At 60.5% G+C, this 13,522-nt stretch overlaps 3 protein-coding genes across 5 annotated transcripts; 2 read left to right on the forward strand and 1 right to left on the reverse strand.

Annotated features, from left to right (window-relative positions):
• The first annotated feature begins 230 nt into the window (after nt 1-230).
• On the forward strand, nt 231-3,306 carry CATSPERZ (catsper channel auxiliary subunit zeta). Its single transcript, XM_045485760.1, has 5 exons — nt 231-415; nt 663-1,005; nt 1,955-2,034; nt 2,249-2,315; nt 3,069-3,306. Exons 1-5 carry the CDS (start codon nt 395-397, stop codon nt 3,176-3,178), a joined length of 621 nt encoding a protein of 206 aa, XP_045341716.1. The 5' UTR covers nt 231-394; the 3' UTR covers nt 3,179-3,306.
• Nucleotides 3,307-4,000: 694 nt separating this feature from the next.
• On the forward strand, nt 4,001-12,245 carry ESRRA (estrogen related receptor alpha). Of its 3 annotated transcripts, none has more exons than XM_045485747.1 (7): nt 4,001-4,225; nt 5,737-6,073; nt 9,397-9,513; nt 9,665-9,793; nt 10,209-10,376; nt 10,476-10,745; nt 11,190-12,245. In XM_045485747.1, exons 2-7 carry the CDS (start codon nt 5,749-5,751, stop codon nt 11,447-11,449), a joined length of 1,269 nt encoding a protein of 422 aa, XP_045341703.1. In that variant the 5' UTR covers nt 4,001-4,225; nt 5,737-5,748; the 3' UTR covers nt 11,450-12,245. The 3 variants fall into 3 exon arrangements, with proteins under 3 accessions (XP_045341703.1, XP_045341704.1, XP_045341705.1); XM_045485748.1 differs by lacking the exon at nt 4,001-4,225 and adding an exon at nt 4,899-5,241; XM_045485749.1 differs by lacking the exon at nt 4,001-4,225 and adding an exon at nt 5,254-5,376.
• Nucleotides 12,193-13,116, reverse strand: TRMT112 (tRNA methyltransferase activator subunit 11-2). The gene is made up of 4 exons (XM_045485765.1): nt 12,943-13,116; nt 12,758-12,859; nt 12,533-12,622; nt 12,193-12,449 (listed from the first exon to the last, which is right to left on the reverse strand). Exons 1-4 carry the CDS (start codon nt 13,018-13,020, stop codon nt 12,342-12,344), a joined length of 378 nt encoding a protein of 125 aa, XP_045341721.1. The 5' UTR covers nt 13,021-13,116; the 3' UTR covers nt 12,193-12,341.
• Nucleotides 13,117-13,522: the final 406 nt, after the last annotated feature.

A 13,522-nucleotide genomic window follows, 5' to 3' on the forward strand; every position in this document is an offset into this window, starting at 1 on the left:
CCGCCTCCGGGGCAAGCCAGGCCTCCTGCGACCCCCAGGCCGGGCCTCCTCCCTCCCCCACCCCCCCACCCCCCATTCCCGCCACGCGTGCACCCGAAAGGGCCACCCTTGGGCCCGTGTCTCTGCCGGGAGGCTACCGAGGAGGGTCCGGATTAAGAATGTGCCAAGGCGGGCTGTGCGTCTCCAAGCTCAATACAGACGTGGGGGGCGCGGGGGTGCGGGTGGGTGGGGAGGAGATAATGGCATCTAGTGTGGGGGTTGTAGATTGAACTCTCCCTCGCGAGACCCGCAGCGCCATTCGGGAACGCGACCCTGCCCCTCCCCGCTCCTGGAGCGTGACGCCCTCCTCCTTGCCCCGAGGCCTGTGGCGACTGGGTCCGTTGGGGGCAGAACCATGGAGGAAAAGCCTTTCAGAGTAAGAACGCTTCCCGGGCCCCCACACCCTGCGAGCCCCCAGACTGAGTCCAGCTTGGGTCCCCGGCTCTCCTCTCCCTCAGCCTTGGCCCCGGGGCAACTCCCAAAGAGCCCAAAGCGGAGCCTTGAGCCGACTCCACGGAGTCGTGGCCCTGGTAGGGCTCAGGATCCCCGTCCCCCAGCCTGCTCTTCCTCTCCTTCCCCACTCCCCGCTGCCCTTGGCTTCCCTCGTTGTATGTGGCCCACAGGCGTCTTTGGGCAGCCGTGGCTCAGACACGTCCAGACCAGACAACGACATCCGGAATCTGTGGACCAGGGCCACGCTGTCGCAGTCGAAGCTGAATGTGCCTCTGCCCAATGTCTGCGAGGACTCCGACCTGGAGGACAGCAGCGCACACAGCAAGACTCGCCGGTGGTACAACGAGAAGGCCCGCCGTGACTCGGACGGTGGTTGGGATCACAGAGAGTACAAGGACGGTTTCAAGCAGGAGGAGCTGGAGGACCGCTCCTTGTTGGAGCTGCAGCTCCGTCAGGAAAGCTCCCTGGGAAGCCATTTAGAGGAGGGGGACGTCGATTCCAAGACCGAGCTTGGTCAGTGTGGCCTCACCAGGCTGTGGGTATCCACGGGGCAGGGGGCTGGCCAGGACCTCAGTATCTGCTGGTATAAAGTGGAGGGGAGGCGGGTGGGAAGCTATGGGACCCAAGTTTCCAGGATTCCCTTCCTGGGCGGGGCGCCCTCTCTGATCTTTCACGCTTTAAATCAATCATGCTTGGAGCGCCCCCTACTGGGAAGGCGTCATACAAGGTCCTGTGGCCCAGGCGCGCCAGGCCCGAGACACCCCCCCCCCCCCCCCCCCCGCAAAGGCGCAGAGGCAGCGCGGTAGGACTCCGGCTTTTAATGGAATCATTTGGGATAGTTGAGAGGAGGAAGTTATTTTCTTGTGTATGGATTTGCTCTCGTTGAGGACGTGCCTTTCATTCACTCAGTCATTGGTTACAATTTTTAAGTACCTCCTTCTTCCTGGGCACTGTTTGAGGATTGCCCCCACCCCCCCGCCGCCCCCCGCCGCCCCCCTTCCTTCCCACCACCCCCCCCCCCCCACCCCGCCTCCGGGCCCCTTCATCAGGGGATTGGAACTGATAACAATATAGTAACTGCCATTTATTGAGTGCCAGGCACTGGGCTTCCTTTGCACGATCGCCTTAAACTTCACAACCTCTATAGAGGGGCCATTCTTATTACCCCATTTTACAGATGAAGAACTTGAGAGTCAGAAAGTTTCAGTCACTGCTCCTAAGCCTCACACAATGGGGTAGTCAGAACTGGAACCCTGGTGAGGGGGACAATAAAGCCCAGGGTGGCAAATTATTGTCCCATACTGTTTTCCAATAAGGTGGCACCTGGGGCTGGTCTCTGAAGGCCACTCCCGTAGCCGCCCCCCCCCCCCCCCCCAATCACATGCCTGCCCATACATTTCCTCTGCTCCGGGGCAGACCCAGCAGTCCGGAGATGACTGATCTCTCTTTTCTCTTCTCCCAGAAATGTCTTCCTCAGAGTCATCGCTCAATATCTTGAAGCACACGCCCCATGGAGCCTACTGGGCGGAGCAGCAGAACAGGGTTAGCAGCACCCAGGGAGATGAGGGGTTTTAGTGGAGTGGGGGATGGGCGAGTGGGGGTGGCAGAGGTGAAGGGGTGAGGGTGTTTTGTAGGGTGGTGGGGCAGGCACGTTAGTTGGGGGTCTTGGGGCTAGAGGGAGCAAGCAGGTGGGGCACTTCAGCTCTGGGCAGGGCCGGGGTCCCTTGGACATCTGAACCTCTTGCTGCCTCTCCAGCTGCCACTGCCTCTGATGGAACTCATGGAGAATGAAGCTCTGGAAATCCTCACCAAAGCCCTCCGGAGTAAGCCCCTCCCTCAGACCCCACAAGAGACCCTGGGGGATTGTGCAGGACTCAGGCTTCTGGGAGTGGGAGTTCAGGATGTGTCTACCCTGTCAGATTCCCTTACCACCCACCGATGTTCCAGGAGCCCCACCATAAGTAAAAAGTTGGGGGACTGGCCACAGGGACACCCAGTGGGGAGAGCATGAGGCCTGGGCTCCCGCCTTGGGGCAGCTCCTTTTTAGCTGATGTGGCTTTTCTAAAGCTGTTTCCATCCCCCTGCCGAATGGGGATGACAATCTTTGTGGGGTCTTGGCCCCCTCCCTTGGTGCTGTGAGGAACCTCTGAACAATGGATTCCTTGGGTGAAAGTTCCCTTGTTTGCCCTGCTTACGAAATAATGGAGGGGTTGCTGGCTAATCACTTAGAGTGGGTGGCCCAGCAGGGGTTCACAAAGCTGCAGGCTACCACTGTCCTAGTTCAGGCCTGCAACATCGCTAACCTTGCCCTCATCCACCCTCCACCTCAACACTCTGATCCTCCTCCACACCCCCCATCTGTTTGGAGTGCAGGTGTATGACTTGACCTTTTGAAAGAAAACCGTCAGGGCCCAGCACCTTGGAGATTCAAAGTTTCCCAGATTAACACACACCCGAGCGCCAAGCGCTCCTGCCACCCCAAATCACCCGCGGTTGCTCAATTCTCACATGCGGCACGCACTGCTGGGGAGGCCATGTCCCCTGCTCACTGCCCTAAGCGGAGCTCTGCCCTCCAGGCTACCGGTCAGCCATAGGCCGGGACCACTTCCTGACCAAGCAGCTGCAGCGATCTATCGAAGGGCTCAAGAGGCGCCGGAGCAAGAGGCTGAACCTCTTGGCGTACTGAGAGCACCGCCTTGGGCTCGAGGGACAGCCGGACTCCAGCCCCGGGCCCTTGTCCTGTCCCCAGACCCAAACCTGACCCCGTCCACGTGGAATTTGAGCCCTAGAGAAATAAAAGACTCTTGTGCACAATCGGTGAGTCAGTGCGTGGCTGCCCGCGTGAGGCGGACGCACGTGGCCCCGCCTTTCCCCGTGACCTTCACTCGGTCACCGCAGTGACCTTGAGCGTTCTTCTGTCCAGGCCCTATTGGCTCCGCCTTCCCGGGACTTGAAATCCAGGAGTTCTTGCATGTTTTATGCCTGCTTCTCCCACCCCGGGTCCAGCGGCTTTGTGGGGATATTGGATCTGCGGTCCAAGTGCCCCGATGGAGTAATCTTGGGGGAAGGGGGGAGAAGGGAGAGGGGCAGCGCCTCTCTAGTATGGGCACGCTAGGCTCCACCCTTCATGCATATGCAGTTACACTAACCTCTCTGTTCCTCCCGCCTCATTTACATATGTAAGTCTCCCTGCCCCGCAACTGCGGCCCCTGAGCCACCTCGCCCACTCCTCTCGCGCACAGCGCGCTCCGCCTCCTTCGTTACGTAAGAGCGCTCATGGTTCCAACCCCCTCGCCGAGTCTCCTCTGGCCCCTCCCCCTTGGCGGCCGCCTCCCCGAGTGCGCCAATCTGGCTCGGCGGCGGTGGGCGGGACCTTCGTGAAGGCCCGCCCTCTGGCTTCGCCGGCTCCGCCTCGACCGGTCCGGGCACGCAGGCGCTGCCTGCCCCACTTGTCTGATTAGCATAGGGCGCCGAGCCCCGCCCCCTGCTTTGCATGCGCACGGCCGGCCCCACCCCCGCTGTCAGCTGGAGGAAGCAGAGTAGGAAGCGGCCGCGATGTCCTTTTGTGTCCTACAAGCCGCCGGCGGCGCCGCCGAGTGAGGGGACGCGGCGCGGCGGGGCGGTGCGGCCCGAGGAGGCGGCGGAGGAGGGGCCGTTCGCGGCCCCAGGCTCACCCCGGCGCTCCGGGCCGCTCGGCCCCCATGCCTGCCCGCCCGCCCTGCCGGAGCCCCAGGTCCGGGGGCGGAGGGGAGCGCCGCTGGGGGGTGGACGGGCGGGGCGCGGGGGCCATGTGCGAGCGCGGTTGGGAGGCGGGCGGGGGGGCGGGCTCCGGGCGGGTCCGGCTCCAGGACCAGCCTGGGTCACGGTTGGGACCGGGTCGAGAGCCAGACGGGGTTAGGGTCTGGGCGGGATCCGGCGTTCAGGTCTTAGTGCGTCGGCCCGGGACAGGGGCCGGTTCTGGCTCGGGCTGCAGGTCCTGGCCAGGGTCAGGCTTGGGCCTCGGGTCCAGTCCCAGGGCAGGGTTCAATCCGGCACCTGGAGCAAGTCGAAGTCCCAGGGGCGGGCCGGGATGGAAGATAGGGAGGGTTCCCTGTTGGAGAAGGGGCTTTGAAGACCACGTGGGGGCGCTCAAAGGGGCCTTGGGCCACCCTCCTCTCTGGGTCAAAGGTCATCGCACCGGCGGGGGAGAACTTCCTCCTCCTTGGCGCTCCCCATTTACTTCCTGATAACCTGATAGAGGTCCCCCGCGGGCGGAGGGGGAGGGGAGGCGAAGCAACTTTAGGCAACTTCCCGTAGGTGTGCGCAGGTTGGGGGGGGGGGGCGGGGCGCCCCAGAGGTGGAGGATTCTGCGGCAGCGGGAATGGAAGAGTGAATGTGCTTCCCGGGGGTTGGGGGTGGGGTGGGGTGTAAGGGGGTGGAGCCGCGTCCGCCGGTGGGCATGGGATTGGCATGCTTGGGCAGGAGGGGCGGTGTGTCAGGTGTGGAAAGGCTCTGAGTGTGTTCCCACAAGTCTCTGCCAGTGTGTGTCAGTGTGGGGGGCATGGTGAGTGGGAGTGAGTTTGTGTGTGGGGGGTGATTGTGAGCCTTGAGTGTGACTTTGTTTATGGGGTGTGAACTTTGGGGGGAGTGTGTGAAGATTAATGGGAGCACGAGTGAGAGGTGGGGTTTGGGGAAGGCCATGGGTGAGGCATGGGAAGTGCCCCGCAGAGAGTGAGCATGTGTGAGCATGTGAAGACACCTAGAACCCAGGTGAGTGGGAGTGTGTGAACCCACACTTGTGAGCGCATCAACTGCCCTTGTGTGCCTGGTTTGCGCTTCTGAATGGAGGACACCCAGGTGAGGGGGAGATCATCGAGGTCCCCAACATCTGGTGAAAATTGAGAGGTACCTTGCTACTGGCTGGGGATTCCAGAAGGGGTTGGAGATTGCCTGGGGACTAAGATTAACCCGCTTCTGGGCTCTGAGTGGGAGTAAGGAGTTTCCAGGCCTCCTCCGGGATCCCAAGTGGGAGACCTTGCCATCAGTTACGGGCCCTGGAGGCTTTGGAGACTCTGTTCCCATAGCAACAGCGGGGGGTGGGGGCGTCTTCATGGGCAGCCCTTCCTTGGACTCTGCCCCCCTTCCCTCCCCCTCAGTGAGTCTGGAAGCCTGGCTCTAGGCCTGGGGTTGGGCAACCCGGGTGGCACGGTGTCTCCACCGCCCATCCCAGTGTCTCCCTGTGACCTGACAGGTCTCTCCCTGCAGGTGACCAGCGCCATGTCCAGCCAGGTGGTGGGCATTGAGCCTCTCTACATCAAGGCAGAGCCAGCCAGCCCCGACAGCCCAAAGGGTTCCTCGGAGACCGAAACCGAGCCCCCAGTGGCCCTGGCCCCTGGCCCAGCTCCCACCCGCTGCCTCCCAGGCCACAAGGAAGAGGAGGATGGGGAGGGGGCTGGGCCTGGCGAGCAGGGTGGTGGGAAGCTGGTGCTCAGCTCCCTGCCCAAACGCCTCTGCCTGGTCTGTGGGGATGTGGCCTCCGGCTACCACTATGGTGTGGCGTCCTGTGAGGCCTGCAAAGCCTTCTTCAAGAGGACCATCCAGGGTGAGCCCCCACCACACTCCTATGCCCTTTGCCCTCTGGGCCTAGCGTCCCCCAACGGGTGGCAGTAGGCCCCCAGACAGCTGCGGTACAACTTGGGGTTCCCGGGTTCCTCCTACCTCCTGGGAATGCCATTTTGCTAAAAAGTGGAAGCCACCGGGATGTGTTGATGGATTGGAGGTGGAACGTGAGAGAGGCCTCGGGAAGCCTTCTAGGTTTCTGGGTACTGTAGGCCTAGCACCTTCCACAGTGGCTCTGAAGAATTTGAGGCAGACTCTGCCCGCTCCAAAATGTTGTTCTAGCTTCTGGCAGCTGCTCACCTCTCAGCAGCATAGAACATTCCCCTTTGGTGGATTTCCCCAAAGCAGCAGCAGCAGCAGCAGCAGCACAAGGCAGGTTTTTATGGGTAACTGAGAGCGGCTACGTCACATTTCGGCACCTAACTTTAAAAAGACTTTTTAGGTAAAACAGGCCTGCTGCCAGTATTTGCTGCATTCTTCTCACTCAGGGAAAACCTAGCAAAACATGAGTGAGCATGACGGAGACGTAATAAGCATTACTTGAGATGTGCGTGTTACTTCTATTTTTATGGAAATCACTGGTTACTTCAGGGCTTAGATAACGTGTACTTTTGGGGAGCATTGCTTGAGGGCTTACCCTAAGCCAGGCACCGTGCCCTCTATACGTCTGATCTGTTACTCCCCCGGCAACCCATAAGGTGCCAGCACTGGGACCATGGCGGAGGCCCAGGAAGCTTTTTAAAACCTTGTTCGAGTCCCACAGGTAGAAAACGGCAGAACTGGGATTTGAACTTGGGTCGATTTAGGTCCGCCACTGACTGCTGCCTCTGCTTATGACTTATAACTGAACTTCGGACCGATGGCTCCCAGTGGGTTGTGACGTTCCAGTGGGTTTTGATCTGGCCAAGACCCACTGCTCTAAAACCACTTGTGCTCTCTTCTGGTTCTGAAGGTCAGTGAACTAACAGGTTCTACCCACCCTGGAACCTTTCACTCTCTGTTGACTCAGTTGACAAATCTTTACTGAGCGCTAGCCGTAAATAGCAAGTTTTTTGGGTTTTTTTTTTTTTTTTTTTTTTGATTCTTAATGTTTTTATGTTTGCGAGACAGAGAGACAGAAAGAGCGTGCCCGTGAGGCGGGGAGGGGCAGAGAGGGAGGGAGACACAGCATCCGAAGCAGGCTCTGCGCTCTCAGCTGTCAGCACAGAGCCCGACGCGGGCCTTGAACTCACGGACCTGAGCCGAAGTCAGATGCTTGACTGACTGAGCTACCCAGGCGCCCCAATGGCAATCACTTGTTGAGCATTTGGGCGCTGTGAACCATGCTGCCTGTGTTACCCCGATATTCCCTTGAGTTCTCACCGGCCATCTTTGTAGAAAGTCCTGTTTTTATCCCAGTTTTATCGCTGGGAAAACTGAGGGGTTGAGGGCTTAGGTACGGGACTTGCCCGAGGTCACACGGTCGGTAAGCGATAGTGTCAGGACGGGCCTCCAGAGCCCTTGTTCCTCACAGACCTGCGCTTGGCTGTCCCGGCCACTGTTTCAGGTGTGGGGACCTAGCTGGGACGGTGGCAGAACCGCTCCCGTCCTGAAGCCACTTACATTCTAGCAGAGGGGAGCGAGAAAATGGTGAGCTGTACAGAAGTGTCGTAGTACAGCCATTGCACGTGCAGGAGGGGGACGAGCAGGATGTGTGCCAAGGAACCTGGCCGGGCTGGGGGCTCTCCTGGAGGTCTTCCCTGAGGAGGTGTCTTGAGCTGTGCACACAGGCTGGGATATGGGGCATAGGAGAAGGCACACCGTGGGAAGGAATGCGCGGGCCAAGGGCGCGTTGGCTGGCTGCGTCACTCAGGCCTCGTGGTAGCCCTGTGGGGCCGGGAGGGCCACCACGCGTTCATTCAGCCGGTTGTTAGGACCTGTACTACAGCCAGGCCCTGTTCTCATGCTCGGCGATCTTGGCCATCATGGAGCAGACGCCGAAGCGGGAAGACAGATAACGAAGATGCGTACGTGCGTAGCTGGTGCGGAGAGCTGCTGAGAAGCCGTCAGGCAGGGACAAGCAGCCGAAGCCTGCAGAAGGGCACCTGACACTCTCACAGCAAGGCGGGGGGCGGGGTGGGTGGCTGTAGGCCTCATCGGCCTCGCTCGGGCTTTAACCCGGAAGAGAAATCACTGGAGGGTTTTGAGCAAGGTTGGGGCGGGATCTGACTTGAGTTTAAGGGGTCGCCTCTGGCACTCGTGTCCACACTCGCTGAAGGAGGAAAGGACAGAGGAGGCGACCAGCACGAGGTGCGGTGAGGTGATGGTAAACCGGGGTCGAGGATAAGAAGCGGGTGCCCGGGCAGAACGGGTCAGCGTCTGGACCTACGAGGAGGTCAAGCTGGCCCCGGCTTTGTTGACCGGTTCAGTTTGGGTGTGAGAGGAGATGTTCTTCTGGATTTCTGCCCGAGGACCTGGACAGATGGAGCTGTGGGTGTTGGGACTGGTGGGTCCGGGGCTCCTTTTAGGACAGGTTAAGTTTGCAACGCCTTCTAGACGTACAAGATGTCGAGGAGACAGTAGAATAGAAGTCTAGCGTTCACGCGGGTCTGGAGATAGAAATTTGAAGGCCCACGACTGGTGAGCTCACTATGGGATCTGAGTCAGGGGGGACAGGGTCCAAGGGCAGCCCTGGGGTTCTCCAACGGAAGAGAAACCAGGAATGTGGCGTTCTAAATTTTTTTTTTTTTTTTTTACGTTTATTCATTTTTGAGAGACAGAGAGACAGAGCACAAGTGGGGAGGGGCAGAGAGAGAAGGAGACAGAATCCGAAGCAGGCTCCAGGCTCTGAGCTGTCAGCACAGAGCCCCCCGACGCGGGGCTCGAACTCACAAACCGTGAGATCATGACCTGAGCTGAAGTTGGATGCTCAACCGACTGAGCCACCCAGGCACCCCAGGAATGTGGCGTTCTAGAGGCAAAAGACAAAAAGCATTCGTGTTTGTAGGAGCAGGACACGATCCGCAGCATTAGACGCTCCTCTAGGCCGAGTAAGATGAGGAGAGCAGCTGAGGGCAGGAGGGCCCAGAGATGCAGCTTGACAAGAGGCCTGGGGTGGAGATCAGCCTCCTGGCTCCCCCGGTCCCAGGCTTCCCTTGCCCAGGGAAGGGGCCCAGGGGGGGCCGTTCCCCTCACTGCCCCGCTCCCGGCACCCCTGTTCTCTCTAGACCTGCGCTTGCCCGGGGGGGTGGGGGGGGGGTGGGTCGGGGCTCTCCTGTCTTCTGGGCCCTGGGAGGCCGCCACTGGAGCTCTGCCTCTTTCTGGCAGGGAGCATTGAGTACAGCTGTCCGGCCTCCAACGAGTGCGAGATCACCAAGCGGAGACGCAAGGCTTGCCAGGCCTGTCGCTTCACCAAGTGCCTGCGGGTGGGCATGCTCAAGGAGGGTGAGCGCTGGGCAGGGGCCCGGGTGCCTGGGGCTGGGGTGGGCAAGGCCTGGGAAGTTCTGGCGGACTCAACTGGGCAGGGGGGCTCTGTAGAGCAAGTACCCCCCCCCCCCCCCAGTCCCATGGACACAGCGCTGTCCTGCAATTCAAGGAGTGCGTCTGGACCGTGTGCGGGGAGGGCGGCAGAAATACAAGCGGCGGCCAGAGGTGGACCCACTGCCCTTCCCGGGCTCCTTCCCTGCGGGACCCCTGGCGGGAGCTGGAGGCCCTCGGAAAACCGGTGAGAGCTGGAGGTCCTTGGAGCTCCAGGGTTGGGGTGGGGCCAGGACACGAGAGGCCCGTTAGGTGTCAGTCCCCCCAGAGCAGTAGTTATCTTGGGCACCAGGACCCCAATTTTCCCTTCGTCTGTTCCCATTTCCCTGAAGACGTGTGTTTGAAAATACCTTTTTCTCACCAGTCCCTGAGTCGCACAGCTGTGGGCACAGGGACAGGTTTTTCTCACACTCCGAACTTGGCCGTGGACTTGGCTTTCCCCTGGGAAGTAGCGAGAGCCCTTCCTGGAGACAGGTGTCCCAAGAGTGGCTGGCCAGCGGCTCCTCAGAAGGCCATCGGGGAAGGAATTCTGGGAAGATGCTGGACCCCGAAGGGGCCTGCAAGGTGATGCATTCGAGTGCCTCTTCCAACTGTCACTGCAGCCCCAGTAAATGCACTGGTGTCCCATCTGCTGGTGGTGGAGCCTGAGAAGCTGTATGCCATGCCTGACCCAGCGGGCCCTGACGGACACCTCCCGGCCGTGGCTACCCTCTGTGACCTCTTTGACCGAGAGATCGTGGTCACCATCAGCTGGGCCAAGAGCATCCCAGGTAAAGGGGCCAGGTGATGTGGGGCTTCCCTGTGTAGGCCAGGCCACGCCTGGCTCTGATGAACTTGCTTAGCCAGGTCTGCTTCCCACCACCCTCCAGGCTTCTCGTCACTGTCCCTGTCTGACCAGATGTCAGTGCTGCAGAGCGTATGGATGGAGGTCTTGGTGTTGGGCGTGGCCCAGCGCTCGCTGCCGCTGCAGGATGAGCTGGCCTTCGCCGAGGACCTGGTCCTGGATGAAGAGGGAGCGCGAGCAGCGGGCTTGGGGGAACTAGGGGCTGCCCTGCTGCAGCTGGTGAGGCGTCTACAGGCCCTGAGGCTGGAGCGTGAGGAGTATGTCCTGCTGAAAGCCCTGGCCCTTGCCAATTCAGGTGAGTCCGGGGCAGGCAGGGACAGGTGTCTCCCTAAGGCCTTCCAGCTTGCAGCTCTGATGGTGGCCCCGTCTCATCTTGCCGACCAGGAAAACTGGGGCTTAGGGGAGAAGGGTGATTTGTTCAAAGTCACGAAGAAGGCGAGGGCAGGCCCAGGAACCGCACGTAGGGTTTTGAGCTCTAGTGTCATCCTCACATGGAAAGGTGAACGATTTAGTGGAGGGGAAGGCGGGGAGGACAAGAGGTGGCCATAGTTGGGGTGGGGGGGGGGGTTGGGAAGCGTGGGCCCTGGCTCATGGGCGGGGGCAGGGAGTTGGTGCCCCAGCCAGCCACTCGAACCTGTGCCTGGCTTCTCAGGCCCCATCCAAGGGTGCCCAAGCAGGTGTTGGCTGTGCCCTTTCCGGAGCTGGCCCACGTCAGCCTCGTTCTCCTCTCTCCTTGCAGACTCTGTGCACATCGAGGATGCCGAGGCCGTGGAGCAGCTGCGAGAAGCTCTACACGAGGCCCTGCTGGAGTACGAAGCAGGCCGGGCGGGCCCCGGAGGGGGTGCCGAGCGGCGGCGGGCAGGCAGGCTGCTGCTCACATTACCACTCCTTCGCCAGACAGCGGGCAAAGTGCTGGCCCATTTCTATGGGGTGAAGCTGGAGGGCAAGGTGCCCATGCACAAGCTCTTCTTGGAGATGCTCGAGGCCATGATGGACTGAGGCAAGGGGTGGGCATGGGTGGGGGTGCTGGCAGGACCCGCCCAGTATGGGGTCAGCCCCAAGGGGGCAGAGCTGGGGTCTGGGCAGAGCCACAGCCTGCTGGCAGGGCCAGGGCAATACCATCAGCCCCTGGGAGCAGGCCCTACGCCCTCCCCTCCCCCCTCCCAGGGGGTCTTAGAAGCTGGGAACGTGTGTGTCCAGGCTCTGGGCACAGTGCTGTCCCTTGCAAGCCATAACGTGCCCCCAGAGTGTTAAGGGGGCCTTGCGGAAGCCATAGGGGGCTGCAGGGGACGTATGTGGGGGGGAGCAGAAGCCTGATCTCAGGGAGGGAAGGGAGTGGAGGCCACAGTCTCCCAGTGGGTGATGCTTTTGCTGCTGCTTAATCCAACCCTCTCTCCAGAGCAGAGGGGTTTTTGGAGAGCAAAGGCCCCTGCCCCCTTCGCTCCTCTCCTCATCATTTGCATTGGGCATTACTGCCCCCCCTTGAAGCAATAACTCCAAGCAGGCTCCAGCCCCTGGACCCCTGGGGTGGCCAGGGTCCCCCCCCCCCCCCCCATCAGCTCCCACCCAGCCTCCTCAGGGGGTAGGGGGAGCACTGCCTCTATGCCCTGCAGAGCAATAACACTATATTTATTTTTGGGTTTGGCCAGGGAGGTGCAGGGACATAGGGCAAGCCAGGGCCCAGAACCCTTGGCTGTACAGAGACTCTATTTTAATGTATATTTGCTGCAAAGAGAAACCGCTTTTGGTTTTGAACCTTTAATGAGAAAAAAAAAATATATCGAGCTCAAGAACACTGTTTTGCGTATCACTGGCTCCAGGGTTGGGGATACACATGACCTTGAACTAAGATATACACAGTTACAGAATGAAAAACTAGCGACTCGCACGATTAAGTTTCAGTTTCCTCATCGCTCAGCAGCATGTTGGGGATCCCACGACTGATGGGAAACAGACGTCCAGACTCTGGGCACTGCAGGGTGCCCTCCAACACATCCACCTGCGGGAAAGCGGGACACAGAGCTGAGCACTTGAAGCATCGGCCTGACTGGCCGGGGAAACGGGCGATGGGCAGGTTCTCACCTCCAGCAGCACGTGGTGCATCTTCCTCAGAAACTTCTCGTCATGCTCATACCCTTCAATCGGCTCTTTGGGTACCTCGACCAGGTGCAACTGTGGGCAAAGGCCTAAATCACCTCTGGGCATGCCGACCCTTGCCAGGCTACCTGGCCTGCGGTGAGACAGACCCCGTCCACCACCACCCCCACCCCCCTCAGGGCGAGCACGGGCGTGGGGAAGGGTCCTCACGGTATCCGCCGCCTCCAGAAGCGCCGCCCACTCCACCTTGGGTATCATACGCGCCACGAAGTCGGGGTTGAACTCCACGGGGTTGATGCGGACCTCGGTGGCCTGCGGGGCGGAGGGGTTTTGTGAGGCCGGGGCCGGATCCTGGTCCCCCAGGACACGGGCGCGAGACTGCCCCCGGCCGATACCTGGAGGCGCAGAGGGAAGCCACGGGGCCCCACCCCCCGCACATGCGAGCTCAGCAGGTTGTGGGTGAGCAGCTTCATGTCGCCAAAACGGAATCCCCCCAGGCCGGAACCGGAAAAAGCTAGAAACTCCGTGGCATCACTTCCGGGGCCGCTCCAGTCTCTGTCCTATTGGACGGCTTGGAGGAGCGGAAGTGACGGAATGCTGGAGCTTCTCGTGCAAGCCGGGGAGGTATTTGAAAAAGCTTGGTCGAATCACGCGCTGCTACCGGAAGCGTCTCGGCAGGTGATGGCTACGGCGCAGGCCCAGTGGTTTCCATTCGCTACAAATCATGCATAGTGTAAATCACATGTAAAGCCGCCGCAATGCAGGGGTCTTCGTTGAATGCAAAATAAGCCATGTTTTTCTCCCACGCGGGCGCCTGACACCATCGTCTCCCGCCCCTCAATTCCGGTTAAGGAAAAGAAACACTGCAGGAATCCGTAAATGAGGCACATCAAAACAGCGACACCCCCACCCTTGTATGCAAATAAGTTGCGCGGCCGCCGGAAACTCCGCCCCTTGGCTGCTGCCCCCGTGGTC

This window comes from Leopardus geoffroyi, chromosome D1 (assembly GCF_018350155.1).
Source record: "Leopardus geoffroyi isolate Oge1 chromosome D1, O.geoffroyi_Oge1_pat1.0, whole genome shotgun sequence".
Taxonomy (NCBI): domain Eukaryota; kingdom Metazoa; phylum Chordata; class Mammalia; order Carnivora; family Felidae; genus Leopardus; species Leopardus geoffroyi.

What these genes read in the sequence shown, in the direction of transcription:
- TRMT112 (XM_045485765.1), bottom strand. Translation starts at nt 13,020, where the DNA reads ATGAAGCTGCTCACCCACAACCTGCTGAGCTCGCATGTGCGGGGGGTG. An exon ending in GCTTCCCTCTGCGCCTCCAG is followed by an intron (nt 12,860 to 12,942) that starts GTATCGGCCGGG and finishes TCCGCCCCGCAG; the next exon opens with GCCACCGAGGTCCGCATCAA. An exon ending in TGCACCACGTGCTGCTGGAG is followed by an intron (nt 12,450 to 12,532) that starts GTGAGAACCTGC and finishes GCTTTCCCGCAG; the next exon opens with GTGGATGTGTTGGAGGGCAC.
- ESRRA (XM_045485748.1), top strand. Translation starts at nt 5,182, where the DNA reads ATGGGAAGTGCCCCGCAGAGAGTGAGCATGTGTGAGCATGTGAAGACA. An exon ending in TGAAGACACCTAGAACCCAG is followed by an intron (nt 5,242 to 5,736) that starts GTGAGTGGGAGT and finishes CTCTCCCTGCAG; the next exon opens with GTGACCAGCGCCATGTCCAG. An exon ending in GGTGGGCATGCTCAAGGAGG is followed by an intron (nt 9,514 to 9,664) that starts GTGAGCGCTGGG and finishes CTGCAATTCAAG; the next exon opens with GAGTGCGTCTGGACCGTGTG.
- CATSPERZ (XM_045485760.1), top strand. Translation starts at nt 395, where the DNA reads ATGGAGGAAAAGCCTTTCAGA. An exon ending in CGATTCCAAGACCGAGCTTG is followed by an intron (nt 1,006 to 1,954) that starts GTCAGTGTGGCC and finishes CTCTTCTCCCAG; the next exon opens with AAATGTCTTCCTCAGAGTCA. An exon ending in GGGCGGAGCAGCAGAACAGG is followed by an intron (nt 2,035 to 2,248) that starts GTTAGCAGCACC and finishes CTGCCTCTCCAG; the next exon opens with CTGCCACTGCCTCTGATGGA.